At 37.6% G+C, this 27,890-nt stretch overlaps 3 protein-coding genes and 1 long non-coding RNA gene across 7 annotated transcripts; 2 read left to right on the top strand and 2 right to left on the bottom strand.

The window, feature by feature from the left end:
* Nucleotides 1-2,665: 2,665 nt before the first annotated feature.
* On the bottom strand, nt 2,666-8,295 carry LOC134790991 (transcription initiation factor IIB-like). Its single transcript, XM_063762034.1, has 4 exons — nt 8,277-8,295; nt 4,374-4,564; nt 3,466-3,822; nt 2,666-2,927 (listed from the first exon to the last, which is right to left on the bottom strand). The coding sequence occupies exons 2-4, from the start codon at nt 4,464-4,466 to the stop codon at nt 2,766-2,768; spliced, it is 612 nt and encodes a 203-aa protein (XP_063618104.1). The 5' UTR covers nt 4,467-4,564; nt 8,277-8,295; the 3' UTR covers nt 2,666-2,765.
* Nucleotides 4,371-18,336, bottom strand: LOC134790972 (transcription initiation factor IIB). Of its 3 annotated transcripts, none has more exons than XM_063762005.1 (5): nt 18,288-18,336; nt 17,968-18,078; nt 17,354-17,654; nt 16,454-16,810; nt 4,371-6,469 (listed from the first exon to the last, which is right to left on the bottom strand). In XM_063762005.1, exons 1-5 carry the CDS (start codon nt 18,302-18,304, stop codon nt 6,308-6,310), a joined length of 948 nt encoding a protein of 315 aa, XP_063618075.1. In that variant the 5' UTR covers nt 18,305-18,336; the 3' UTR covers nt 4,371-6,307. The 3 variants fall into 3 exon arrangements, with proteins under 3 accessions (XP_063618075.1, XP_063618074.1, XP_063618076.1); XM_063762004.1 differs by lacking the exon at nt 4,371-6,469 and adding an exon at nt 15,093-15,316; XM_063762006.1 differs by lacking the exon at nt 4,371-6,469 and adding an exon at nt 15,094-15,316 and having other exon boundaries at nt 18,185-18,303.
* Nucleotides 10,721-13,067, top strand: LOC134791039 (uncharacterized). The gene is made up of 3 exons (XR_010144237.1): nt 10,721-10,956; nt 11,341-12,863; nt 13,009-13,067. It is a non-coding gene; the product is annotated as an uncharacterized LOC134791039 (long non-coding RNA).
* Nucleotides 18,337-18,769: 433 nt separating the features above from the next.
* LOC134791141 (uncharacterized) lies at nt 18,770-20,959 on the top strand. 2 transcript variants are annotated; one of them, XM_063762162.1, is made up of 4 exons: nt 18,770-19,203; nt 19,385-19,625; nt 19,923-20,159; nt 20,887-20,959. In XM_063762162.1, exons 1-4 carry the CDS (start codon nt 18,997-18,999, stop codon nt 20,919-20,921), a joined length of 720 nt encoding a protein of 239 aa, XP_063618232.1. In that variant the 5' UTR covers nt 18,770-18,996; the 3' UTR covers nt 20,922-20,959. The 2 variants fall into 2 exon arrangements, with proteins under 2 accessions (XP_063618232.1, XP_063618231.1); XM_063762161.1 differs by having other exon boundaries at nt 18,777-19,203; nt 19,385-19,628.
* Nucleotides 20,960-27,890: the final 6,931 nt, after the last annotated feature.

Genomic DNA, 27,890 nt, shown 5'->3' with positions numbered 1-27,890 from the left:
TATTGTAATATAAATGCAAACAATATATAATTACGTCTTGTAATCCGTTTTAGAGATGGCGTATTAATGTCACTTATTTTTATTTAAGTATTTTTCCATCTGACAGTTTCCATTTGACAGGAACAAAATGAACGAATGAACGAATGATTTTGGCATAAAGTAGTCGCAAACCCGAAACAATGTGTGCACACGGCGACCACACTTTATGTCACTTTGTGTCATGTGTCGACCCTTCCCCATTTCTGGTAACTGTGTCGACACGGCGACGACTCTGCGACTGGAATTGTGACCGAAACAGACGGTGTCGACACAAGATGTGTCAACACCGCGTCGTAACGGCGACTGGAAATGGTTGTATGGGAGGGTGGTCTCGTTTTTGGAGATAAAACGTTATCTCAAAATGGGCTGTTTCATGAATTTGAACCATATAATTAGAATAGTAAATTTGCTTTTTAAAGGGACTTGTTCCCGTTACTTATATCAGGGCTATTAGCAGTAAGCAGTGTAACCACTGAATAAAGGAAACCTTTTGTATACGGTCCGAGCCCGAAAAAATCACATGAGATAATCCATACTATAGTTCGTTTTTTTAGCATTAGAAAAAAGGTAAACAATCTTGACATGTATTTTTATTGAAAAACACTTTTGAAAAATAAGTCACGGCAAATATGAAACAATTATGAATCATATACGATATTTACATTCTTTTGCTTTCATATGTAATAGTTACTGATTTTTAAAAAGCGTTTTTGATTAAAAGACACGTCAAGAATCTTGACTACGCGATCTTGACTCAAGATCGCGTAGTCTTTTTCTAATGCTAAAAAAACGAACTAATACGAATAAGTAGGTACTTTTGACTTGCCGCCACTTTGACCGACCCAAATGTCATACGCCATCAACAATCGACGCCGTGAAATGTCTCCACGCCCGCGGGCGCCAATCATCAAGATCGAAGGCACGCCCGCACATTAGTATAGCAAAAGGGCCGGTATCACCTTAACTAGAGACGAGTAATTGATAAAGACTGTCAATCATAGACTTGACGTGACTGAGAGCGGTGGTGGCCTAGTGGATATGACGTCCGACTTTCAATCCGGAGGTCGCGGGATCAAATCCTGGCTCGTGCCAATGAGTTTTTCGGAACTTATGTATGCAATATCATTTGATATTTACCACTAGCTTTTCGGTGAAGGAAAACATCGTGAGGAAACCTGCATACATCTGCGGAGAAATTCAAAGGTGACGAATCCGCGATTCCGAAGTCCCCAATCCGCATTGGTCTAGCGTGGGGACTATAGCCCAAGCCCTCTCGCGCATAAGAGGAGGCCTGTGCCCAGCAGTGGGACGTTTACGAACGAATGTGGGACGAAATTATTATTATTATTATTTTATCATAGACTTCTGAACAAAATGAAGTCCGTAAGGCAAACGGCAATCTGTGTTACGGAGTGAGATTGAGATTACCATGGTAAACTCGGAAACTGTGTACGTGTGAATTAGGTAGGTAATACTTGGTAATACATATTTACAATGTCGCGTCATCGTTGTTATAATGACTACCACATGCTACTTAGCACGCTCAGCTTAGTCACTAGGCAGTCTTATCGAAAAATTTACTAAGCTTTGCCCTCTGCTTTATACTGCGTCTTATAAGCTGAATTAGATTTGATGGCGTCGGGAAAAAACAATTTAACATGGACCTCATGATATAATAATGAGAAATACGAATTTATAAATTTCCCAAAAGTTGAAAATCTTCACAGCAGAACTTCGCGAACAAAATGGCCAATATTAGGCAGGCGGTTTTCTGTGCAGTAGGTACACTATCATTTTGGAATTGTAAAATTTCGTGTGAATGTGCAGTGGAAATTTCGCAAAGCGTATTGACAATCTGCATTATTTACTTATCTTTGGCTAAATAACATAAAGGACTCACTCGCTACTCAGCTCACGTCATGCGCCCTTTCCTATGTTATTTCAAAAGAGCTTAACTGCATAGAGGCGTCAATGTCGTTTTAATCTCTAATGAAATACCTGAGCCGCCGGCGTTTTGATAAAAAACAATAAATTCGATGGGACATGATGGGAATTGGGAATAATGAGAGTATGAAAGGTTGTTGACAGTTCGTTGCCCTTATTAACCCTTTGAACGCAACGCCTATCTTGTGCGGTGCGTCATCGTACACCTTGTGGGATCGCACGAAGGTTAATATTGAGCTGTAGCCGCGAGCGTCATTTGACGTCTTTGGCGCGAAAAGGGCTGATGCTGATTGCACCAAACTGTCAACGTCTATAATACCTCATCAATCATCATATTCAAGATGGCATTATTTTTTGAATATAAATAGTAGGAATACGTCTCAATTTACTTAAATACAATTTGCTATGGTTTAACACATTCAGCGCCAAGAACCCGACTGTCGGGTACACTGTTCATAGCGACTACGCGCTCCATACGGCGAAGACGTGGCTACGCGTTACGAGCGTAACCCGTAGCACTTAGTGGCAATGATTGTGATAAACAATTCTTGAAGAAAAGCGCGTACTACTTTGCGGCTAGGTGTAGGGAATAAATATTTTGGAATAAGTAAAAAATAATTTTAACCGTTTATCATTTATTCCTATTCATAACTATATAACAAGGAGGAAGTCAAACTAATCGAGAAATTATCGCCTAAAACTGTAACTCTTCCATACTTGGCCTGACGTGTAGGTCGTAACAACTACCTACTCGTATACCTAATCTGTGGTGTAGGTACCACCTAAATTCGTGGTAGAGACTCGATAGATGCAGACAGCTCGGTATTAGAGGGGATAAGCGCGGCCGCATGCGGGTACATGAGCCTGTATGCTTCCCAGATGGCATCACCTGCCACGCCGGAGATGTTCTCGACGTCTTTCTGGGTTCGCTTATCGTTTGACACCTGAAAAAAAATATTATAGAAAATATATTCGTAAGTACTTATAATTAATTGCATCGAAACAAAAATCGGTTAGTCTTCCCTTTTTTAGTCAAAAGACTAGGTACAAAGCGCTGCGAAGGTACGTACGCTCCCTTTTGCTTCTAATGAGACTAATGACGCTTTACTAATAGCCCCCGTTTAGCCTATTGTGACAGAAGTAATAGGGTAACACAGTATCGTACACTGCAGACGATCATGGCCCGACATGCTCTTGGCCGGTTCTTAATTTTACACAGAGTGGGGCCACACTGCCGATTTGCGAGCGAGTTGAAAGCTTCTTCTTCTACTTCGCTCCCATTCCAGTATGACAGTACGCAGCAGCGAAATCGTTCCGCACTCGCGGCGAACTCGTTGCGCGCTCGCCTCGCTTTCAACTCGCTCGCAAATCGCCAGTGTGGCCCCGCTCTAGACTTACCACTTACCACCTATCGAAGAACATTTTTGGTCACTGCAAATTCGTAAGTATATTTTTTAACGACTTTTACAAATGGGTACTTGCCTGAGAAGCCATAAAAATGGCCGCCGCAATAATTGCCTGGCGATCGCACTGAGGCACGATTTTCATCGCCTCAGCCCCGAGCACGATGTGATGCGACATGCGCATAACATGTGTAGGCAAATCCAAATCACTGCAGAGAGTATGCACGAACGGGTCCTTATACACAGGTTCCAGTGTGATATTTAGAAGTTTCAGGATGCTTATGAAACATTTGCCTATCGCTTTCTTGCTGCATTTGCTGGCGTGACGGATGTATTTGAATGAAAGCCCCGATTTTTCAAGACGAGCAGCTATGTATAGACACGCCGTCGCGATGGCGTCGTTTGTAAAAGTTTTCAATTGTTTGCTCTCTTGTACCTGAAATCATCTGGTGAAATTAGCAACATTTTAATCATTCGTTGGTGATGCCATGCCCCCAGTATGTAGATACACCCGGCCAAAAGTATGGAAACAGGCTTAGGTATATGAGAATAAAAATCTGTGATATTGTGATAGATTTTTGCCAGATCAACATTTTGTAAGACGATTATCTTTTGGGATTGCCCGATGTCATTTTTTTTTATCAGTAATAGGTACTTATACAATACTTAATAATACCTACAAAAAAACCAAAAAGACCAGATCGGCAGATCACAGACCTCCAACAAGATGGGAGGATGATATTAAAAAGATTGCAGGCCCACACTGGAGGAGAGCAGCAGCAAGGGCTGCTGCGGAGATTTGGAGAGGCGTATGCCCAATATGGGCGCATACTCGCTGAGGAAGAAGAGGTATTCCTACATGGAGATATTAAAGAAAACAACGTTGTTCCCATACTTTTGCCCTGGGGTGTAGAAAAGATGAGATGCATAGAAAAGGGAATCGAACTAGCAATAAGACCCAAAACCTCGAAAGCATGGTTACGTTACCTGTTTATACAGGTCCCAGGACTTATCCACAATGCTCTTGGGCAGTTTAACGCATTCAGCCATCCTCTCAATCTCAATGAATCCATGTATCATGTGTATGTCAGAGCTAATGGATTCTTTCTCCTGGGTGATAGCAGAAGCATTCGGCGAAGCAACATCTTGTTTGGAGCCAGAAGCTATAGCAAGTTCACCTGGTGGATAGTTAAAAAATTCAAATTATTTTAGGGAAATGTAAAGATGTTTTCTTAACCCTTTGAACGCCACGCCAATCGTATCGCCCGTCGTCCTGAACCATGTCGGAATGCACGAGGGTTGATATTGGGCTGTAGCGCGCGTCAGTTGACGTCTTTTGGGGTCAAGGCAACAATAAATAACTTGTCAGCCAAACCTTGAAGTCCTTTTTATCTTTCTTAAAGTCGTTCATGTTCTGACTGAGCAAATAAGTAGTATTCCAACAGTTCTACTTACCTACCCTGGGACCTAAAGTTGTGCTATCCTTTTAGCAAACCAGTACTCACCATTACCTTGGAAAACCAGAAGACTTAGAATTATTAAGCAAACTATTTATTTAATTTCTTTTTAATTGCTAATATGTATGTTCATATTCGTAGTCAAGTTTTCCGGTAACAATTGTCTCAATACTTACTCAATACATGATACCCATATTGGGTGTGGCAACGACAGACTGCCGTATTCGAACTTCAAGATATTCACAAGAGACGACACGTACTAGATCCATTCTAGATACGTTATAGTTTAGATTTCAACTAGTTCTCTTTTGCAGCGCAATTCAGACAACCAATGTCACTTTTAAGATAGATCGTGTGAGATATCTATTAGATGTGAATTAGATCTCTAAGTAATATCCTGTGGAAATCGTTCAATAGTATCTCCAGAATCGCGGAAATGTCAAATTTTGACAGGTTAGATCTTAAACATATCGTTATCGTATTTTGGCGATGTCTACAAGATATCTAATAGATGTCTATTACAAAATCCGAAACGGGCCCAGATGCTTATAAATAGGTAGGTACAAACATTTTATCCTTATCCTATTTATATATTTTACATAGTTACAAATTAGGTTTTCTATAAGACAATAGTAGATTGTAATTAAACTTTCGTGAGACATATTTTTTATGTACTTAGATCACAACGATTACGCTCACTTCTATTTTTAGTCGCTATTGGTAAAATAGGTACATAACATAACCGTTGTGATCTAATTGTTAACCAAGGGATGAAAGGCACTGATTACAGTCGAGGTAGTTTGGTACGCAGTGAGAGCGCCAATAGGCCGATATTGAAATAGGTTTGTGCTTTCACTACGTTTCAATTAGGATACAAGGAAAGTAAAGTACACGTAACGTGTAATTAAAAACATGTTAAACTTTTTTTAGTATTTATGAGGGTACTTTCAATTAAGTACTTAACAATAAAAGTTAGTAGGTAAAAGTCGTTATTTCTGCAATGGGGGGTTAAATATCAAAATGGAAATTGTACAACAAATCCATTTATAACCAAATTAGTAAAATTTAGCGCTTATAGCTTAGCGCTTAGCGTAAAAATAAGAAAAAATAAGCCTAGCAGAAACGTGTCTTTTTCTGCACACTATACATACTTATAGAACAATAAAAACCGGACAAGTGCGAGTCGGACTCGCCCACCGAGAATTCCATACTTTTTAGTAAGTATTTGCAACAGAAATTCTTAAGTAGGTACATCATCTGTGAAAAATTCAACTACCCACTATCTAGCTATCACGGTTCGTGAGATACAGCCTGGTGACAGACAGACGGACAGTGGAGTCTTAGTAATAGGGTCCCGTTTTTACCCTTTGGGTACGGAACCCTAAAGATTACCCACTTACAGAGCATGATGAATGAAAAAGAATAAGATTGTACTGTAATGTTAATCTGTGGTGTAGGTACCACCTAAATTCTAGGCAGAGATTGAATGGGCGCGGACAGCTCAAAGCTAATGGGGATAATGTCGGATGCATGTGGATACATGAGCCTATATGCTTCCCAGATGGCTTCGCCCGGCAAGCCGGAGATGTTCTCGACGTCTTTCTGGGTTCGCTTATCGTTTGACACCTGAATAAAATAACAAAAAAACTTTTTTAATCGAAGGAAACTTAGAAATATTTTCCTTTTCGAGTTGTTTTCAAACGTTTTACCCATTTTACAAGCTTTTTTTAACTTGCAATGTTTGTACTGTTTGTAGGTATACATGTATTATACCTATGTATTTAAATAAGACCTACTCCCCTTTGATTGAGTTGTAACTTCACATACATATGTAAGTTGGGTCACAACACAATATTATGGTACCATCAAGCTGACCTGATGATGGACACATGAGGTGGCCAAAGGATCTTTGTTATAAAACAAGGCAACCTAATTGTTTGGGTTTTCTAGAATTGTCTGCATGAATATTAGTTGCCTGTTAAAAGAACAATACAGTCAGCGATAAATGCTTGTAACAAATATTAAATTTATGAGAAAACAAATTGTTTCCGTGAGAGGTACTATGTAAACTATTTTTTTTTCACTACACTGTAGTGATTACAGTACCTATATTTTTTACAAATACTTGCCTGAGAAGCCATAAAAATGGCTGCAGCTATAACTGACTGACGATCGCACTTAGACACGATTTTCATCACCTCAGCTTCTTGGACAATGTGATGCGACATCCGCAGAATGTAATATGGCAAATCCAAATCATGGCACAGACTATTCACGAACGGGTCCGTATATATATCAGGTTCCAGGTGTATATTGAAAAGTTTCACGATCCGGTCGAAACATTTGCGTATTGCTCTCTTGCCGCATTTGCTGGCGTGACGGACGTTTGTGAATGAAAGCGCAGATTTTTCTTGGCGCGAGGCTATGTATAAACACGCCGATGCAACGGCCTCGTTTGTGTTGGCTTCTAATTGTTTGCTCTCTAGTGCCTGAAAACGTGATGAGTCAATAGCATCTGATGGAATTATCAAGATTTTATCATTCGCCGAAGAAGCCTATACACGCGTTGAGGAAGCCAGGCCCCCACCCTCCAGTAGGTATATAGATACACCCGGGCAAGAGTATGGAAACAAGCTTCGAAGGATTATAAAAGCACATATTAACGTAAGGGGTCCAATACATTTTATGACTCTTCTCTTTCCGCAAAGACTAACTAAAATTCGGGTTCAACAATTTGGGCAATTAAAAATCTTTTGGAGCTACCTGCTATAAGTACTACTTATACCTAATGTTAATTTTTGGTTAACAGGATACAATAGTAATTTTCCTAATAGAAACTTGAGATATGTGATAAAGAAAACAACGTTGTTCCCATACTTTTGGCCTGGGGTGTACAATCGCTTGCGGTCGCGAGGTTCCACCCTTAGGGCGATACTCGTTTGAACGCCTTGCAGGTAGCAGGCAGTAAGGATTAAGGCAATTTTTTCTTAACTGGAACACCGCGAGCGCAGGCGATTGTACTTACATATACCTACGCATAAAAAGGAGTGGCAAGACCCAAAACCTCGTTAGCTTGCTTACGTTATGACTACACGATGGGCCAACGCCGGCCACTCCAAGGGACGCAGCCATGCGGTAGAATGAGATAGCAATATCACTTGCTCCCTCTAACACATAAATGCGTCCCTTGGAGTAGCCGGCGTTGGCCCATCGTGTAGAGGAGCCATTACCTTTTTATACAAGTCCCTGCCCTTATCCACAATGGTCTTGGAAAGATTGACGGAAGCAGCTATCCTGTCAATCTCAATGAGTCCACGTACCATGATTATTTCATTGCAAATGGATTCTTGCTTCTGGGTCACAGCAGAAACATTCGGCGAAGCATTTACGGGGTTGACGCCAGAAGATATAGCAAGTTCTTGACGTGGTTCACCTGGTGGATAGTTAAAAAAATCAAATTATTATTGGGAAATGTATGTAAAGATGTTTTCTTAACCTTTTGAACACCACGCTTATCGTATCGTCGTGAACTTATCGGAATGCACGAAGGTTGATATTGGGCTGTAACTGCGCGCGTCAGTCGATGTCTATATGGTGGTCAAAGGGTTGAAGAAATCAGTCAAACCTTGTCATTATTTATTTCTCAATGGCGACAATTTTACTTACTTGACCTGAAGGTACTTATCCTAAATAGAAATACTCACCATTACCTTGGAAAACCAGAAGACTTAGAATTGCTGAGCAAAGTATTATATAGGTACCCTGCCCACAAGAAACAGATAATCTCCTTCGCTCAACAATGCTAAGCTAGATCTAGGATTTTCCAATACCTTTTTTCCAAACCTTAGCCAGTTTACCAACCTTTATTACCGATAAACTAGCTCCAACTACATGTTATAACTGGAGATAGTTCTTAGTCAGTTGCAAAAACAATTGCACGCGCTTAAAATATTTTGACACCGATTCAGGGCCAATAACAAAATAATTCTAAGTGCGTTCGCAGCTTACAATAGCTCTTTTTGAAGCTGACTAAAACCCACCGTATGGACTGTCTCTGACCATCATACGGTGGCGTTGGACGTAGTTTTAGGACATACCCGGGTCCGGGTACAGTATTAACTAGTATATATGTATCCGATGACAGGAAGGCAATTATCAGGACATTACCTAAATTACATCAAACTACGGGCTCATAATGATGGCAGTACTCATGCAGAAATTGCCTAATGTTTAATGTTGTATATACTTCATAAAAATGCGAAGATGCGCCCTTTGACCGTCAAAGATGTCCACAGACGCACCCGGTTAACGATGGGCGTATAATTTATAATAGGCGTGGCGTTCAACGGGTTAATATTCGGGATTTACTGTAACCTTAGAGTCCCAGAGGCATAAGTTGGCCAGCCAAAAACGGCATGGAGATTTTAAAATTAGAATTCAATTTTTATCGTCCGCGAGTCTCTTTAAGAATCAGGATTTATAGTAAAAAAAGTTTGTAACTTAAAAATACATTTATTTGTGGCGTTACTTATAATAATTATAAACTAAACCTTAAACACACGACCAAGGCGATAATACACTATTAATACAGTTTGAAGTTCTTGTCTGTTTTGGAGTAACTTTATCAGTTTGTTTCTATTTTAATTTTAGAACAGAAGTTTTAAGGCATTTTTTTTTTAATTTACAGGTCTATTGCTATTTTATAAGATTTTCTAATTATTACGATTTCAAAAGAGTAAAATAGCAACACTGATAAAAGACCTCTCGTCATTGGTCAAGCGTGCATCAATCGCAGCAATGTTGCCAGTTTACACTTGTTAAATTGTACATTGCAGCTTTTTACAAAATATTTTTTTAGCAAAACGAACTAGTCTAAAGGGTCCCACTGATTACCAGTTCGCCGGACGATATCAGCCTGTCAGTTAAACCCAAATTTGGACAGTTCCGAACAACTGACAGGCTTATATCGTCCGGCGAATTGTTAATCTGTGGGCCCCTTTATAGTCCCAGTTTGGTAGATGTTTTACACCAATCGTATTGCTATTTTTACATGTTAATATAAATCACAAATACAAACTTTGTTTGAAGTAGGTAGGTCTCTAATAAGTTGGCACTTGTCTTTTTGATTTCTCTTTACATATATATAGAATTTTCCAAAATTTCTTTCACTACTAACTAAATTCGTCATTCTCATTTTTTGTTAACAGAAAACAATCTTTACGCATCAAGTAAATAAGAATCAAAATACAAGGTAAGTGAAATTTAAACACCATAAATATAATAATAAAATAACAAGTAAAGAAGTTTTAACTTAAAAATTGCTTCAAAAGTAATCCAACAAAAGACTTACAGTCAAATCAAACTCAATTATGTATATCGCTGGTAATCAAGGGTATTAAAATTGTTTTTCCACGGTCAATAACATAAAACACTGCGTAATAATAATGAAGAAAAATAAAGCCGATCTTCATTTTCATTATCGACTTTTTTGAATCGAAAATTTGATGGGTAGATAAGTTCCAAATGAAACACAATTTAGCAAGATGTTTGTACAATTTCGTATTCGTAACTGTGTAATGGAACATTTGGGAACATTTTCCCGTTAGTGTGACCCAGGCATAATGGATATTTTAATGAGATATTGTATCTAAATAGCAAATAAAGCAGTGAAAGTCTTTTTTTATTACCCATCAAATGTTTATTCAAATCTGCAGAAAAAAATCGGTAACTAAAAGAACGCATTAGTAAGATATCTATCATACTAGCGGAGAATCTCAACTACAGCTTGGCCAAACAGAGTAGAAATTAAAAAGTGGCAACACTGTAGTCCCTTTCCAACCAATTTATATATATAAGAAAACGGGACGACACTACAGTGTTGCCACTTTTTAATTTCTACTTTTTTGCCAAGCTGTAAAATTGTATAACAAACGCCTTTTCTCGTACAAAAATAAATCACAAATTCCAACGCGGCATTGGCTGGTAAGTCCAAAAATAATACTTAAACCTAAGTTAATATAAAAACGAATAGACCCCTCCACATTCACGCAAAAAACATCCATGGTACAGTCAGCAAAACTATTAGCCAAGCACCCCTGCATGCATTATGTTATGTGTATGCAGGGGTGCCAATTGATAGCCCACCCTGTGGGCCTCGTTCTGGGGATTCTTATCCTGCTTTCAAATATAAAGACGATGTTCTTCTTGAAAGGTTTTTAGTTAATACATATTAGTTTTACAAAGCTGGTTTCTCATTTTAGCGGCAATACTTGACATGTTGACAGACAAAAGTTAAGCTGTCACAGATAACATATATCAGCCCTACGCGCTCAAAGTATACTTTTGGCGGGCATTCAATAACTGTCAGTCTGTCATTAGAACTAACATTACAATCACCTTTGTTGGTATATTAAGCCATATTGTTTTATTAAGCCGTTACGTTGTTGAGCTTGGAATAATACTATATAATATAAAGGTACTACAGAATATAAAATGAGAACACAAGCTAATATCTTTGCTGAATGTACATAAAAACTGTGACATAATAAGGACTGCTAAAAGTTCACTGTAGAGTTGCTCTCCTCCATTTAATTTTCTGGATGGCATCTCATAGACATCGTTTACACGCTAATTCTGGCGTCAGTTCAGTCCTTCATTCCATTCCAGTTTTGACTGATGCCAGAATGATGGAAAATGGACACGGTTAGACGATCAGTCCAGACTGACAACAGACTGATAAAATTACGACACAGTCGCCGTTTGGACACAGAACGCAACAGTCGTTTAGTCTTGTAGTCTAATATGGATATTATTATAAAGAAAAAAAAAGGCCTGTGCTATGATAATTATCGCTTTACTGTTAAAAAAACGTATAAATAGAAAACGGTGGATGAGAAGCTGGCTACAAAGAAGAGATCATTACACGCATCTAAATTTAATTAATGAAATACGAGTACGGAAGGAAGACGAAGATTTTGAAAATTACTCTCGGATGAAAGAAGATCAGTTATTGCAAATGGTCAAACCATATTTGACAAGACAAAACCTGTAGTGCGGCCGGCGACCTCCTCGGCGTCCTCTTCCATTGTTGCATGGACGGTGACTGACGCGAGAATGACACAAAGAGGTTACACGATCAGTCTCCTATCAGTTTTCTGTCATTCAAAACGGACTGATGAAATTTATCAATAAATTTAAATTTTCATCAGTCCAGACCATCAGTCCATCAGTCCGCATGTTACACGATAATTCTCCCGTCATTCTGACCAGACTGATGGACTGAACTGACGCCAGAATTAGCGTGTAACCGATGTCTTAAACTAACAGGCGTCTTCTGATTTTAATTACAGGTAAAGAATTAGATCTGAAATCTAAATTAACTTTTTTTTCAACCAAACACGTCACTTTTGACACTAACAGATCAGATCCATAACTAATCTAGATCTAATTCATAACCTGTTATCAAAATCAGAATACGCCTGTAACTCACTAAATTCATCTTTTATCTGAGGAACAATTTTTATGAAAATTAGCAGTCTCTTTTTTTTACTTATCTGGTAAAATGTTCAGCGAGAATGTGGACGATTCTTATAATAATTCTACACCAGTCCTAAGGCTTATTTATAGATAAATAGGTCCCGAAGTCATGCAATTACATTTTTTTACGAATTATTCCCAGTGTTAAAGTCGCCATATTGGCTACGTGTGCCTGTGGCGCCGTCTGGTTGCTGTAGGCCACATTAGTTATTCGACAGTTGACATATGTCAAATTTCGGGCCACGAAGGTTCACAATTATGTCGAGGCGTACGTAGTTCACAGTTTTCGTTGATCACTTTGCACATACCCAATTGTATACTCTATGGCGTTGTTATAAGAATCATTACCGATTGGATTAACTAGGAATAATTCATTTTCCGATACTCTGCAATATATACATCGCTTTATGTAGCAGTCTAGTAATCCGTGCGATAATAAGTAGGTACTTACAACATATACAAATACAAAAAAGTCAGTTATTCCGTCTTAGGGCTGACTTAGACGGCGCGCGAACTCGCATGCGATTTTAGTTACATTGCGGACTGTTGGTTACGTCCAATTCAACCGACCGATCAAAACCCGCAATGTGATGAAACTTGCATGCGAGTTGTCGCATCGTCTAAATGAGCCCTAACTCACACACAAGTTGCGAAATAAACGCGTGAAAGAGAACAGATTCCTCGCGAAATAATTAGTCTCGAAAAATTAAGATTTATGATGGAAGTTTTTACTTAATGATCTCTTCTGTTTAAAGTTGAATGGCAAAGGGTGGATAAGCAAAATGTAATCAGTCAGTCAACTTTTTGTATGGTAACTGCTAATAAGATGTAAACAAATTAGCGTCCGAGTTCTTAATATGTAAGTAAATAATCGTAACATAGTAAAGTTTGCTAAGCATTCATTTTGCAAATATTATGCCAAAAGTCAAGGTCTTTTACCAAATAATAAAATAACAAAATGATACGTTTTAGTTTAGTTTCAGTTCGTACTTAGATAAGTTTTTTTTTAAACAAGGCAGTTCAGGGAACTGAATGTTACTGGCGCAGTCTGTTGAGATGCGGTCACATTCCCCTTAAGGCACCATTCCAAACTGGACTGCTGAGTGCAAATACAGCCATATAGTTGAAGTCCGCAGTCGAATTTGAAATGGAACCTTTATGCAACTCATGAAGTCTTTTCACTGATAAGACTTACAATTGTGTAAAATTTTTGAAATGTTTGATATTTGAAAGTAATAATGACAATATTTACTTCGTTATTTAACCTGACAACGACAATTCATACATGTAGCCCAATTTACCCTTCACTTCAATATTAAACTAACTTTATATTAGTAAAGGTGCATCCACACTGCCGTTAACTTTTCTGGAGCAACATTGTGCAGCATGGTAACATTAGGTGAGTTATCTACGACCGACCGACCTGACTGGGTTTGATGACCGGTCTGGCCCAGGGTAGTGACCCTGCCTATGAAGCCGATGGTCCCGGGTTCGAATCTAGGTAAGGGCATTTATTTGTATGATGACACAGATATTTGTTCCTGAGTCATGGTTGTTTTCTATGTATTTAAGTATTTATATCTTATACATATCGTTGTCTGAGTACCCACAACACAAGCTTTCTTGAGCTTACCGTGGGGCTTAGTCAATTTGTGTAAAAATGTCCTATAATATTTATTTTATTTATCTAATGTTACCATGTTGCTTTTTGTTTGTGTTGCACCACGAATCGCCAGTTAACAGATTAGACTATGGTAAAAGCAACTGTAAGCAACAACGGGCGACATTTTCAGTGGGGCAATAGGGTATTATACTGTATTTAAAATGAATTATTTTACACCATGCATGAAATAAAGCACCAGATTATTATTAGAAAAACACAGATAGGAGTTATTTTTAAACATAAGTTCTATTTAATAAATCGGATAGAAATATAAAAAGTACGTGAGTTGACCGTGACGTCACGATGTAATGTTCATATAAATTCCATATTAGCAAATCGTTTTGACAGTTCTAAAAAAGTAACTGATTTGACTAGTAGGAAAATACCCTATTGACAGAATATCGCCCGCTGCGCTTATATGTTGACCTAAATAGATCTGGCTTCCATTAACGAATGTAAATTACTAAGTAATAATAAAGCGATTAACAAGTACTCTTTTAAATTAGTATAAGAGTTAGTTACCACAGAATGTTTTTACACAAATATGAAACTAACAGCGGGCGATATCCTCAGTGGGGCAATTCACTGAGTTTACCGACCGATGCATACATGCGTAGTTATCATATATTGATGCTAGGAGCCTGACATCATTCATATGCTGGTCTTCCAACAATGTCAGCAATATTTTACTGTTGTGCCTGGTATATTGATAAGTATTGTCAATATTACTGACGTCAACGGTCGACTGTATTATCTTGTAGGATTCCCAGATGGTCAGGGTGATACTGATAAATATTGTGAATATTACATTTGCGGCAAGAACTCGATAGATGCGGCGAACTTGAAGTCGTCAGGAAACAATTTGGTTGCGAACGGGTACATTAGTTTGTAGGACTGCCAGTGATAAATATTGTCAATCTTACTGACGTCAATATAGTTAGTGATAAATAATGTAAATATTACTGTTTGCAGATACAATCTACATCTATGAGAGAAACTCGATGGGTGTAGACTTGTAGAGAACTTGAAGTCATCAGGTAACATAAGTAGGACTGCTGGATCACGGATCAGTGATAAATATTGTCAATATTACTGATGTCAACACATACAGTCTACATCTGTGGGAGGAACTCGATGGGTGTGGCAAACTTGAAGTCGTCGGGGAAGAGTTTAGCAGCGAACGGGTACATGAGCTTGTAGGACTGACGGATGGTAACGTCTGCCACGCCGGCGATGTCGCCAATCTCTTTCTGGCTGCGTTTGTCTTCTGATGCCTGTAACAATCACAAATATATTTGAGAAGTGTGAAATATTATTACATAACCGGTAGTATGTTATGGTTGGTTCACAAAAGCTGGCATGGATCTTATATGAGAAATTTACACCAGTTTGTACAAATTCAATTTAAAAATATCAGGTTTAAAATTAATTTAAATGTTAGTAGGACTGACACCAGTTTAAATTCGTTTATGAAATTGGTGGTAGTGGTAGTTTTTTGACAGATCCATAATTTCAAAAATAATGATAAAAAATTTAGTTTTTAAGCAGTCCCAGATTCTGGTCCAAATTTGCCTTCTTTTCAATAACTTACGTCAGATAGCACCAGGTAACTAGTTCAACTACAAATGCTAATAGATAAAAAGGTATTAACCTAAAACTTTTGCATGTTTCCTTAATTGTTACCTTAATGAGTTTAACGCCCTTTTGATAACACAAGTACAAGTTAAATGTAAAACTATCATTCACCCGAATACCAATTACCAAAAGTACTTGTAGATAAAGAAGTTTCCAAATTAAATATGTACAATTGTACATCTTTATATAAATTAATATTTATATAAAGATGTACAATTGTACATATCCGACTGAAACATGTTTTCTAGCCGAAACCGAAAGGTTCGGCTTTGGCTCTAGTTTCGGCCGAAACCGAAACTTTCGTGTACTTGTTAAAATCGTTGTAAAAATGTCATAAAACCGCTTTTATACACATTAAAACTGCGTCGACCGTCCAGTGACACCCTCATTAGGGGAATTGTGTTTTCTAATAGGTAAACCAATTAATTTCTGTACTTATACATAAATCAGTAATTAATATTGTTGTCCTACTTGTTCCCCTACTTTTGGTCTTTGTAACATAGTTTGGTTTCATAGTCTAATAGTACGAATCACCATTTCGTAAGTTTCGGCCCGGCCGAAAGTTTCGGACGTTTTAGCCGAAACCGAAACTACGGACGAAATATGTTTTTCTGGCCGAAACTAGCCGAAACCGAATCTTTGGTCGGACACTAATAAATATGCTATGCTTTAAAACACATATAGGTAGCCCATCATGTATATCAATGTTGTAATTGTAAATATATTACTTTCTTATCATACACTTGACTTGACATTTATCTTTAGCAAGCACTTACCTGAGAAGCCATATAAATAGCAGCAGCGGCAACTGAAATAGGGCTCCGTCCAGACACAATATCCAGCTCTCCCGCCTTCCTTGCAATATGTGTGGCTGCCCTTTGCACAGAGTTCGGGAGCCCCAAGTTTGAGCAGAACCGAGACATGAAGTCCGCTGTAGTGATGAGGTCCACAGAGGTCTCCAGAGCTTTGAGGATGAGTTTAAAACACCGGCCAATCTCTTTCTTGCTGATTTTGCTAACGGCACAGATCTCTTTGAATGTACGGGGCACACCCTCCTGGCGGCAGGCGATGTATAAGCAAGCTGATGCAATGGCGTCATTTGCTCGGCCTTTTAAGTTTTTGCCATCGTGTACCTGGAAATACGCAATAAAATTTGATCAAACCTTTGAATAAACATCAAACATTCAATTATTATGTTTTTGTGCATCAATATAAAACTGAATAACCACAAGGTAACCAGTTTTTCTCCAATTTTATTGCTGGCAATCCTAATTGTTGGTTTCTATTAACCCAGTATGTATGCATTGGCATATCAACATTTTTAATTAAAAAAATTACAAACTTAAACACTAAAATCTGCAGTATTTTTTCTTTATCCCTTTAATGGTCCGGATTTAAAAAAATAGACAGATCAAGCCTCATCGACTCTTTTAAGTACAAAAAATTCCAGAAAACAACACAAAAGGATGATGTACAGTAATAATTTTTGCCAATATCTAAAGTTGCCCTATAAAGTAAAGCAGTAATTTTAGGACTACAAGTTAGCAATTAGGCTTGAATTAAGGATTTCTTATAATCTGGTCCATAAAAGGGTTAAAAATACATGATAAATGTCATTTACAAGGCATAACTCGAGTAAGTCAAGGCATAGCTTGTTTAAGAATGTGTTTACATACCTGTTTAAACAAATTGTTAGCCCTGTCCACAATTGTTTTGGGAAGATTAATGCGGTCAGCCATTGTGTTGATCTCTCTGAACGCATTAATCAGTGCCCTGTCTGTACTGCTAATATTACGTCTGTTCTGATACTTTGATACACCGAAACTGTCAAATGAAGCGTCGCCACGGCCAGGACCAATGATTGTGGAAAGGTCTCCGCCTGAGAGCAGCGGGTTCTCTGGCCCACCAACACGAGAGGGGTCTACTCCCGACTTCTCGTTGCTGAATGTACGCCATTCTGAACCAACGTCAATTACTCTGTGAATGAAAGAGTTTTCTTGTCAACAAATGGATAGGTGTGTTCTGAGTATGAAAGTTTTGCTACAAAACGTGTCTATGAAAAGTTGTTGAGTGAGAATAAAGAATACATACTTTGTAAACACAAATATTATAAGCATCACTTAAATATTCATGCAGTCATTCAATTTGCATCAATTGTAGTAGAAATCGGCGTAAAATTAGCTTCCGAGTACATTTGTAAAATTAAGTTGTTCGATTTCGAAACTTTAGAAACTTAGCTTTGGAAAGCAGTGAATTTCGTAACATTGCCAAATATCCAGAATAACGTTACCTGTCTCCAACGACGAGGCCGCATTCCGAGCAGATCATGTCACCTGCCCGGTAATCCTCGATAAGCGGCGCGTCGGGGTGAGCATAGCAGACCACCTTATTTGCCTCAATTCTAAAACCACAAAGGAAAGTTCATCATCCGTAATTACAAAACGTACCATCAGGTAAACTTTACTACGACTTTGTGTAAGAGGCTACCATTACCACAAATAACTTACGTAGAATCTTAACCAACATTATTAAAATTCAGTCATAGAGTATAATAAACAAATTACTTCTGTACGACGGTAACAGAAATAAAAATAAATGAGAAAAACAGACCTTGACGTGCTCGCCATGATTGTCAAGTGGTGTCTATAGACAATGTGTGTATTTTTTAAAACGTAATGTGCGTCCATAGAGTTCAGAATGTTCAAATGTGCAGTATTTTGCCATTCATAATTTATACCGTCAAATTTCATTAATCGCTTAATCTGATTATTAAAAGATAAAATAATTCATGCATATTCTGATATCATTAATATTAAATTTAAGTTTTAACCTGTATGTCAAACGCAATTTACCATCAATTCCATAATTATTTAATTCATCACCGATAGATGTCACTGTCGTACACGAAATAAATAAAGCGCTATTCAAAATAAAGTGGAAAACAAAGTCGTGTCTTGATACATTAAACCTAACTGAAAACAAGATTTAACTTCTTTAACAATACATTAGAAATAATAAGATGTAATTTTGGCAGAACTAGAAGTATTCTGCGTCAGTAACTACAAAAAAGTAGAAACGCCAAACGAAACGAACGTCAACGATATGACAGCGTGAAGTAAAACGCAATTAAAACTAACGCGTACGGCTATATTTAGTTATATTTTACCCTTAAATCTTGTTAAGATTTAATTTAGATATTCCTAATTATTCTTTAATTTACAATTCCGTGGTATTAAGTTGTGTCCCATTCATAAATTGCCGAAACTGAGCTTTACAGTCTCTATCCTGCTGCAGTTTTTTACAAGTTCCTTTATTAGACATGGAGCGAACTCTGAAAAAAACTGTGTCGTTGCGTCAAATGAAATTGTTGTTGGAGTTTTTAGAGAAGAATAGAAATCTGGCGCTCGGCCGATTGAGATCCAAGGAAGGGCGCGCGTTGTCTAAAAAATTATGGTCCGAGTGCGCGGACATTTTAAATGTTGAAAATGTCGGTTCTTCATTTAGAAATGGCAGGGAATGGGCTAAGGTAAATTATAATAAAATTTACTCATTTTAACAGAACTTCTTTCTTTTGTTTGATAATAATTGACAAGTGTTTTATAATTGTTTGCGGACTTTAAGTTTTCAAATAAATAAGTTTTTTAACAACTTATGAAAAAAAAATGGTGATGTCTATGGTAAACGGCCCATGTTTTTTTTTTTTTCAGTTTTATACAGACTACAAAGCCCGCCTAAACAACAAAGTAAGAGCAATGAGAAATAATGAAACCACAGCAGCAACGGGAGCAGAAATAGAACTCACCTCACTGGAAACCAGACTATGCAACATCCTCGGGTACAATATCAAAGATCTGCTTATGGCGAAAGCAAACCCTTTAAGCTTAACCCGAGAAGCAAAGAAAGAATCAAAAACTAAAGCAAAGAGAGTAAAACTAAAAAGAAGAAGGAGTAGTAAGTAATTATTACAATATTGTATAGTCACCATAGGGCCATCGTATAACAACTTATAGTGCTAGTAGAAATTCTGTGCCCAGTTTCAATGAAAGTTAAAATTGTAATACAATGGACCTGTGGTTCCTGGTATAGCTTAACAAATGAAACAAATGTTCCCAATTTCAATTGAAATCAATCAAAGACTAGAATTTTACTGAAGTCATTTCAATACAAAAACATCATCAGCTACTTTGAAAAATTGTAACAACTTTTCTTGAATTCAACCACTCAATTTTTTTTCTTTTTTGTTAGGTTCATCAGACAGTTCAATAAATTCTGCAAAAGAAACTCTAGAAAGAATAGAAGAATCCCGAATAGAAGTAGACAGGCTTAAGGCTGACGGTCTCTTCAAGATAGCGGAGAGTCTAGTACAGATGGCGGAGGCTCAGAACAGGGTAGCAGCAAGTATGGAGAACCTGGGGGCGGGGGTGTGGCAGCTCTTGCAGAGGTTTGGTCCCGCTCCGGGGCCACAGGATGGGAAGATTTGGGGTAATTTACCTTGATACATTTTTGTTTTTTAATGCCCATTATCCTTTATTATGCTGTTACAATAATCCAGCTATAGATTATTCAACCCCCTAACCTCACCCCTCTGGTGAGATCTCGTGATATTTGTTGGAGTAGATTTGGTACTGAGTTTGATTATTAGTCAGTTATACCTATATACATAGGAACATGATTAAGTACAGTCAACTGTAAAAATATGGGTGCACATATCATCTCAAAAATATGTCCCATATCTCTTAAGTCAGCGAATTAAGAACTATGGGACATATTTTTGAATAAGTTGGCTACACTCATATTTTTACAGTTGACTGTACATTGATGCTTAAATTTTTTATTTTCGATTAAGTCAGCTAATCATTAGTATCATTATTTTACGTCACGTCCGTTTCTAGCGGAATAAAATATAGTGCTAGATGGCGCTGGTATGACCCAAATATTTTTACCGAAGCTCTTTTGGCATAATATTAAGCACGTGTTAAAACTTGCATATTTTGAATACGTGCCGTGCGCCGCAGTGGGTCTTAAAAAATTCCAAGATCCGGGGAATCCCTACTGATTTTAATAGAGCAATATTTATCTTCAATTAAATCCTGACATTTATGAGTATGATGAAATCGTGACTTAACATTACCAGTTTTGAATTGATTAATTACGTATGTCATCAATTACCATATAAATGTTTTGTTTAAATGATAATAATTTATTGCAGAGGAAAAAGTTCAAGAGCACAATATCCTGCAATGAAGACGGCACCAATGGTTATTATCAAGAACATATTTTTTAGGGTTCCGTACCCAAAGGGTAAAACGGGACCCTATTACTAAGACTTCGCTGTCCGTCCGTCCGTCCGTCCGTCCGTCCGTCCGTCCGTCCGTCCGTCCGTCTGTCACCAGGCTGTATCTCACGAACCGTGATAGCTAGACAGTTGAAATTTTCACAGATGATGTATTTCTGTTGCCGCTATAACAACAAATACTAAAAACAGAATAAAATAAAGATTTAAATGGGGCTCCCATACAACAAACGTGATTTTTGACCAAAGTTAAGCAACGTCGGGAGTGGTCAGTACTTGGATGGGTGACCGTTTTTTTTTGCTTTTTTTTCGTTTTTTTTTTTTGCATTATGGTACGGAACCCTTCGTGCGCGAGTCCGACTCGCACTTGCCCGGTTTTTTTATTAATTATGGCCTCAACTACAGAATTGGAAAAGGTTTTTTTTCTGTGACTAGTACGTCTACCATCAGTTTTGACGTACGTCATACGCTCACGTCTACGTAACTTTACTTTCTATGCATCTCGCTCGTACTCGCATATTAGTGCAAGCGAGATGTACAGAAAGTAAATTACGTAGACGTGAGCGTTATGTCAATGTCAAAACTAGTGGTAGAGGTACTGGACATTACATGCACATACTACATTTTTAAACACACCTAAGATGTACGGCTTTCAAAGTGGAGGCCAATTCTTGGGATTAAAAAAAACACTAAAATGAGAACTACATCATCTAGGACTTTGTCGCAATATGTGAGTGACCTTATTTTATTTAAGTAGGTAGTTATTGTATGTACCGGGCCTATTATCTTTGTTATTATGAATTATGAGTATGAATTAATTCATAGCCAAGTCATGAGACTTATGTTATTTTGACAAGGTTGTATAAAATGTATAATTATCCTAGTCATGTTTGGTGATGATGATGATACATATTATTATCGAATTATGTAGGTACCTACGTATATGAATAATTTTACGGGAATTTGTAATTTTTACATGCCTTTATAAAAAAAAAGTTGGAAAAATTATCTGTTTAAATGGACAATTGAATCGCAGTTTCTATAAGCCCTCAATAGCCATATAATGCTCTACATATATCTATACCTAGTCAACTATGTTATAATTGTAAATTTTATTCAAAATTGTCGCGAAAATATACCTTGAAGTGTTGCAATACGACTTAATGTATGGAGCATTTTATCTTGTTTTTCTCACTGAAAGGGGTACAGACGTAAAATGATAATTGATAACAGTTATCAAACTAACCCTTGTGTACACATGTAAATAGTAAGTTAACTGTATTATTAGTACTTAAGTATGTTAATAAAATGAAAAAAAATATAAGAAATGTTTGAATTATTTAACCGCATGCGGAATAATCACGTGATTTGAATTGCATAATAGGTTGGTATTCCATCTGTCCAATATCTTGGTTCTATGTGTATTTGCATTTCAAATTTTGCTTAATGAGAGTGAGACGCAATGCACATTGGATAAGTGGAATAGGCCCCGTGCATGAGCTATAGGGGGCAGCATAGGAGCCGTCAGATTTTTGGTGCCAGGCGTAAATGTCTCGTTTATGCTCCCGATTTAGCCCACAAGATGGCAGAACCTACTATGCACAAGGAAACGTACCGCCAAGAACGGTAGATGATAGCACTTGCTTTGGCAATGTACATGTGCACATATGTTTCCGATTCTGGCCACAAGATGGCAGACCCTCCAACGCGCACGGTCCCTATATCACCCTTAGCTGTGTGCGCGACAGTAGCGCTTGGCAGCTTTGGGAAACTTATTTGACACTTGGAGAAGAGTCGTGAAATGTATGGAATCCAATACATTCTACGACTCTTCTCTCCGCACATACTCTAGCAGACCAACCCCCTTATGCATAAAACTTTACGGGCCTGATTTAGTTAAATTATGTTTTATCCCTTTCTTACACACACATAAGTCAAAATGACAGATAAAGACAAACGATTATTAGCTAATTGAGGTTCGTAGCGCGTTTATGAATAAAAGGGTTAAAATTTAATAGTATGAATATTAGATCTCTATTAGTTTGACAGAAAATTCTAAGTCGGGTTATATTTGGCCACTTTGGCTGTCACTAAAGTTGGTCAAGCAGAACTTGTCAGTAGAAAAGTCGGCAAATTTAAAAAATGTAGGCGCGAAAGGATATCGTCTCATAGAAGTCATAGAAAATTTGAATTTCGCGCCTTTTTCTACTGACAAGATTTGCTTGACCATCTATGTATTTGATACTGACTGTACTAATTAAAAATATGTAGGTACAAATGTCACGCAGGCGTAACCACACTGAAACCGAAAGTTAATGCAAATTGAAAATGCTGGCCATTAACCATTATAAATTGAATCGTAAACTGTAATCGTCCGTTACGGTTTAAGGTTTAATTTATAATGGTTAATGGCCAACATTTTCAATTCGCATTAACTTTCGGCCAACACTGAACCACAGAACTAAAAACGCTCTATGTCACGTGACATCAGTGAAGTAAGCTTTTTTATTCGTATGAGGGCCAAGGTCTGTAGCTGTGATCATGACATGACAGCACGCATAGAGATGACAGCGGTGATCGATTTCAGTAATCAACATTGACCTCCTTGCTCCATTCATCGTTTTATTCGCCGCCCGGTTAATTACGCAAGCTCTCAACTTGTTCACTTATGCCAAGCTAAAATCCACGTTGAGCTACAGTATTGAGGGTCAAATTTCGAATGAGCGTAAATAATTATTTACGTTGATTGGGAGGTAACGAGTTTCGTTTGTTTTGCGGTTTTTCGATAGATGGCGCTGTCAACAGTCAGTCAATCAAGATATCAAGTTAATGCAATGTAAATGACCTTTTGAATGGCGCGACGCCTAAAATGGTTGCATGTTGGAGCCCATAAGGTTGCGTTGCAATACTTGCTATGCCTTTAGGTAAAATTAATTTAATTTTGCCTTTAACTTTAGCATTATTTTTTTACAGATGCATGATCAAGCCAAATCCAATGAACACCAAGCTATCATTATATTGATTATAGTACATAATTAGATGCAGCTACAATTTTCTTGTACAATCTCTTGCAACAATAAATCTTGCACAACGAAGCGCTCGAAAATATATGACTCGTTCTTCACAGAATATGATTGTGCCTAACATTTTTGCACTTCATTGTGCAAGTTATTACGGGTGACTGTACAGCAAAGTGAAACATATAGGTATAAGTAATTTGCGCCCTATTCCAAAGAGAGAGAGAGAGAGAGAGAATGTTTTCGTAATTTTCAGGAAAATTTTACATGAATCAAAGGAAACTTTCATTTTGGAAATGGAAGATATCTATTCCCTTGCAAAAGTATGAGAAAGCTCCGTAATTTTTCCATATGGATATTTCGCAGTTTTGGACTCATTCCGACGGCACATCGTTGACGTATACCTATGACTGACGTAGGTAGGTAAGTACCAGGACAGAAACTACAACGCAAATTATATATTTACACCTACCTATTAAATTAATTATCTTGGTAGTTGTAGTAAGATTCTGTTCCTAGGTGCTTGTTAAGCTTATTCTAGGCGTGCTAAGGGCTTGGTGTAAGAGATTAATGATTGATATTAATTTGTTACTTAAACCCTACTACGAGAATTATCGTAACGGTAACAAGCTGATTAACAAATACAAATGAATAATTACAGTTGCGCAATGACAAGCAATTAGTGTACAAGGCCTATGGTATCGTAGAGTTAGTCCAAGATAAGTCTGCTATTATTTTGATAGCACACGCAGTGCAAGTGTTATTTATATGTCATCATTTCATAGAAGTTTGACGTTTAAAATAAGTGAGTTTTCAAAATTGTTGCAGACTTTTCTTGGTCCAACTCTATACATTTGTTTTAACTTTAACTGGTTTATTTAAACCACTGCCAACCTATAAGAATATCTGGGAAGAGAAGTGAGTTATTTAGAGGTAAGTTTAATCGACAAAAACAAAAAAAAACACATGTTAACATTTGTTACCCAAAAATTATGTGATTAATTAATTATTGTTTAAAATGTTAACAGAATGGTGGCCGCTTTCAGATGAAAGAAGCGCCTGGCGTCCGTTGGCTCGTTGGGTGGACGACATCCGGAAAATTGCAGGTCATTTCTGGATGAGATTAGGTCAGGACCGGGACAAGTGGCGTACTAGAAGAAAAGCCTATGCTCAGCAGTGCGTTGCTTATCATGAACAGTGGCACAACTCAAAATGAAATGCTATTGCATTTAATATTCTATCTTTTACTGATAAGATTTAAAATCGAATGGCAATTCATTTTGTTTTGTGTCACTATTCATGATAAGCAGTGGGCGATAAAGGGTTGATATGATGATGATGAAGTTTAATCGAGAAAATTGCAATTAGGTAAGTATACTTAGAGCTTTCTAGAACTATAAGATGGAAGCGTATAGTTATATTATAAGGTTTTTATTTATGATAGGTACAGTAGAAGGCAAACGAACACACATATCTCCTGATGGTAAGCAATAACCATCGCCCATGGACACCTGCAGTGCAGCATCAGAGGACGCAAGCGCGTTGACGGCCTTAAAAATGGGATTATGCTCTTTTATTGAAGATTTGAAGGTCGTATTGGTCCGGAAACGCCGGTGTCCTGTTTCGTAGACAGGAGGACCTCAAAATACAGGGTGCATTTGTTATCAGTCACAGACCTGATCTGAAGGGTGAATATGTAGGTCATACTGAACAACTTTTACTATGGGGCCAACCCATAAATCGCGATAAAAATTCTGCCATCTCATTCAGTGAATCAGAGTCAATATTTTATATATAGACCAGCTGATTTTTTTTTCGCGATTTCGTGGTTGTGCGCATAGTACAAGTTGCTCAGTATAACCTAGGTACCTAGGTACAGTATCATATTCACCCCTCAGCGTTTGGTCAGTGATAGCAGAAGCACCCTCTGTAGGTATATAATATAAATAAAGCACAGCAGTAGTCTTAACCCTACATTAATCAATCGGTTGAAAAATAAACTGGTTCGCTCAATTATTGTACTTTAATTAACTAATTACTTAAGTAATTGTTTCTCGTAAATGCAGCGACGGACAGGTTGTCTTAACACGTGCCTGATTGTGTCACAGATATTTTAAAATGTAAAATGACATAAGTCGTATTCGTTTTACATGCAATTATAGCCTTTATTAATAGAATTGTGGGCCTAAAATCGCGTAAACAGTGCGTGGACTTACGACGCCGAATTATTTAAAAAAATGGAATAAAATTTGAATAAAATACACATCAAAGAGCCGCCTCCCTAAGGCACTTATGAGAGTTATGAAGTCTTAAGTAAATTCTAATTTGCATTTCCTGATCTTCAATGGAGATATTGCAGCATATTTAATAGGTTTTCTACGAGTAATTCAGACTAAGTTCAAATTGTATACAGCAGTGGTTCCCAAAGTTGACTGATCAGCGGTGGAGGTGGACTTGGGCTGATTCCAGATGGGCGCAGAAGTCAAAAGCGTCTTGTAAACACAATAATTATATTTGATCAAAAGCAGAATTAGCATTATTTTAGGTGGAAATGTGAAGTGTATGTTTATCCCGTGTTGACATGGTAACAGCATTCAAAAATTAGATTCCATTACATAGTTAGTTACATACAGGTCGACCTAATAGCGGTATGCTGGCGCCAATTATAGGATGGTATAGTAAGGTCTCGCTGGAGATAAAAATAAAAGTAATAAAAGCGACTCTGTTACCAATAATAGATTATGGCATAGTTCAACTCTATCCTAGGGTGAGTAAATCTAGGTTGACTGAATTAGAGAGACAATACCGCATGGCATTGAAAACAGCTGCTAATTTTCCGCATAACACGAGTTCAGAAATCATTTGGGAGATGCTTGATGAAGACCCATGGTACATACGGGCTAGAGACCTCCATGAAGACATGCTCCGTAAGTTAAAGGATCAGCAAATTCCGGGTCTTACGCAACCCGGGGACAGATATGATAAGCCGAACCACCATAATCCTATGTTGCCTGGTCTGCGTACTGGTGAAATTGACTATGTGTGTAGACACGAAAGAGGAAAACCACTCTCCAAGCGAATGGCCCCACCTCGTATCCCTGTCATTTAAATGTATACATAGCTTTCGCGTGAGCCAGTTCATGTCTGAACTGAGCCCCATTTACTTTACATTAGATCTTTTTGATACCTAAGACATATATGTAAAATAATACTGCTTGCACTTGGCGGGCCATAATTCTGTAACTTAAATTATATAAAATAAAGTTTTATTATATTCTATTCTATTCTATTCGACCTAATAAAAGCTTGTTAATAGAACTAGAGCATAGCGCACAGAGAAATGAAAAAATCCCGTCTAACAAGACCCACATCAAACGGGACCCACCTCTTGGCCGTGTTAAAAAGGGGCATAAAAATATTAATGGTATCGTCAGATCGGAATGTATGTCGTCTTATATTATGTTTCAGGGCCCACTCAATATTCACTCGCGACCCTTAGTTTGGGAAATGCTGGTATACTCGTACAGTAAGTGCCTAGGTTTTTGATATTGGTGGATAAGACTTGAGTCTTCTGCTTTAAGACTCGACTTACTTTTTCTGACTCTAATAATTAAGGTTGAAACTTGAGTTCTTTTCAACTTGTTAGAAACTGGAGTCTTTTGTAGAGACTCGAGCCCTTTTCAGAAAACTGTCAATTTTTTTACAAAATTTTTCGAAATGTTTATGGAATTATTAGTTAGGTACCTACCTACACAAATCATACCATAATTACCATAACGCCTATTTTATTAACTGTTAATCTAGATAAAGCCTACAACATTATTGACGGAGTCTTTATTCGGAGGCTCGAGTCCTAGTTCGGTTTAAAAACAATCACAAAACGTTTCGACCCCGAACTTTAAT

Source organism: Cydia splendana, chromosome 5, assembly GCF_910591565.1.
Source record: "Cydia splendana chromosome 5, ilCydSple1.2, whole genome shotgun sequence".
In the NCBI taxonomy this organism is placed as follows: Eukaryota; Metazoa; Arthropoda; class Insecta; order Lepidoptera; family Tortricidae; genus Cydia; species Cydia splendana.
Note: the sequence above shows the minus strand (reverse complement) of the source record. Positions and strands in the feature narration are given on the sequence as shown.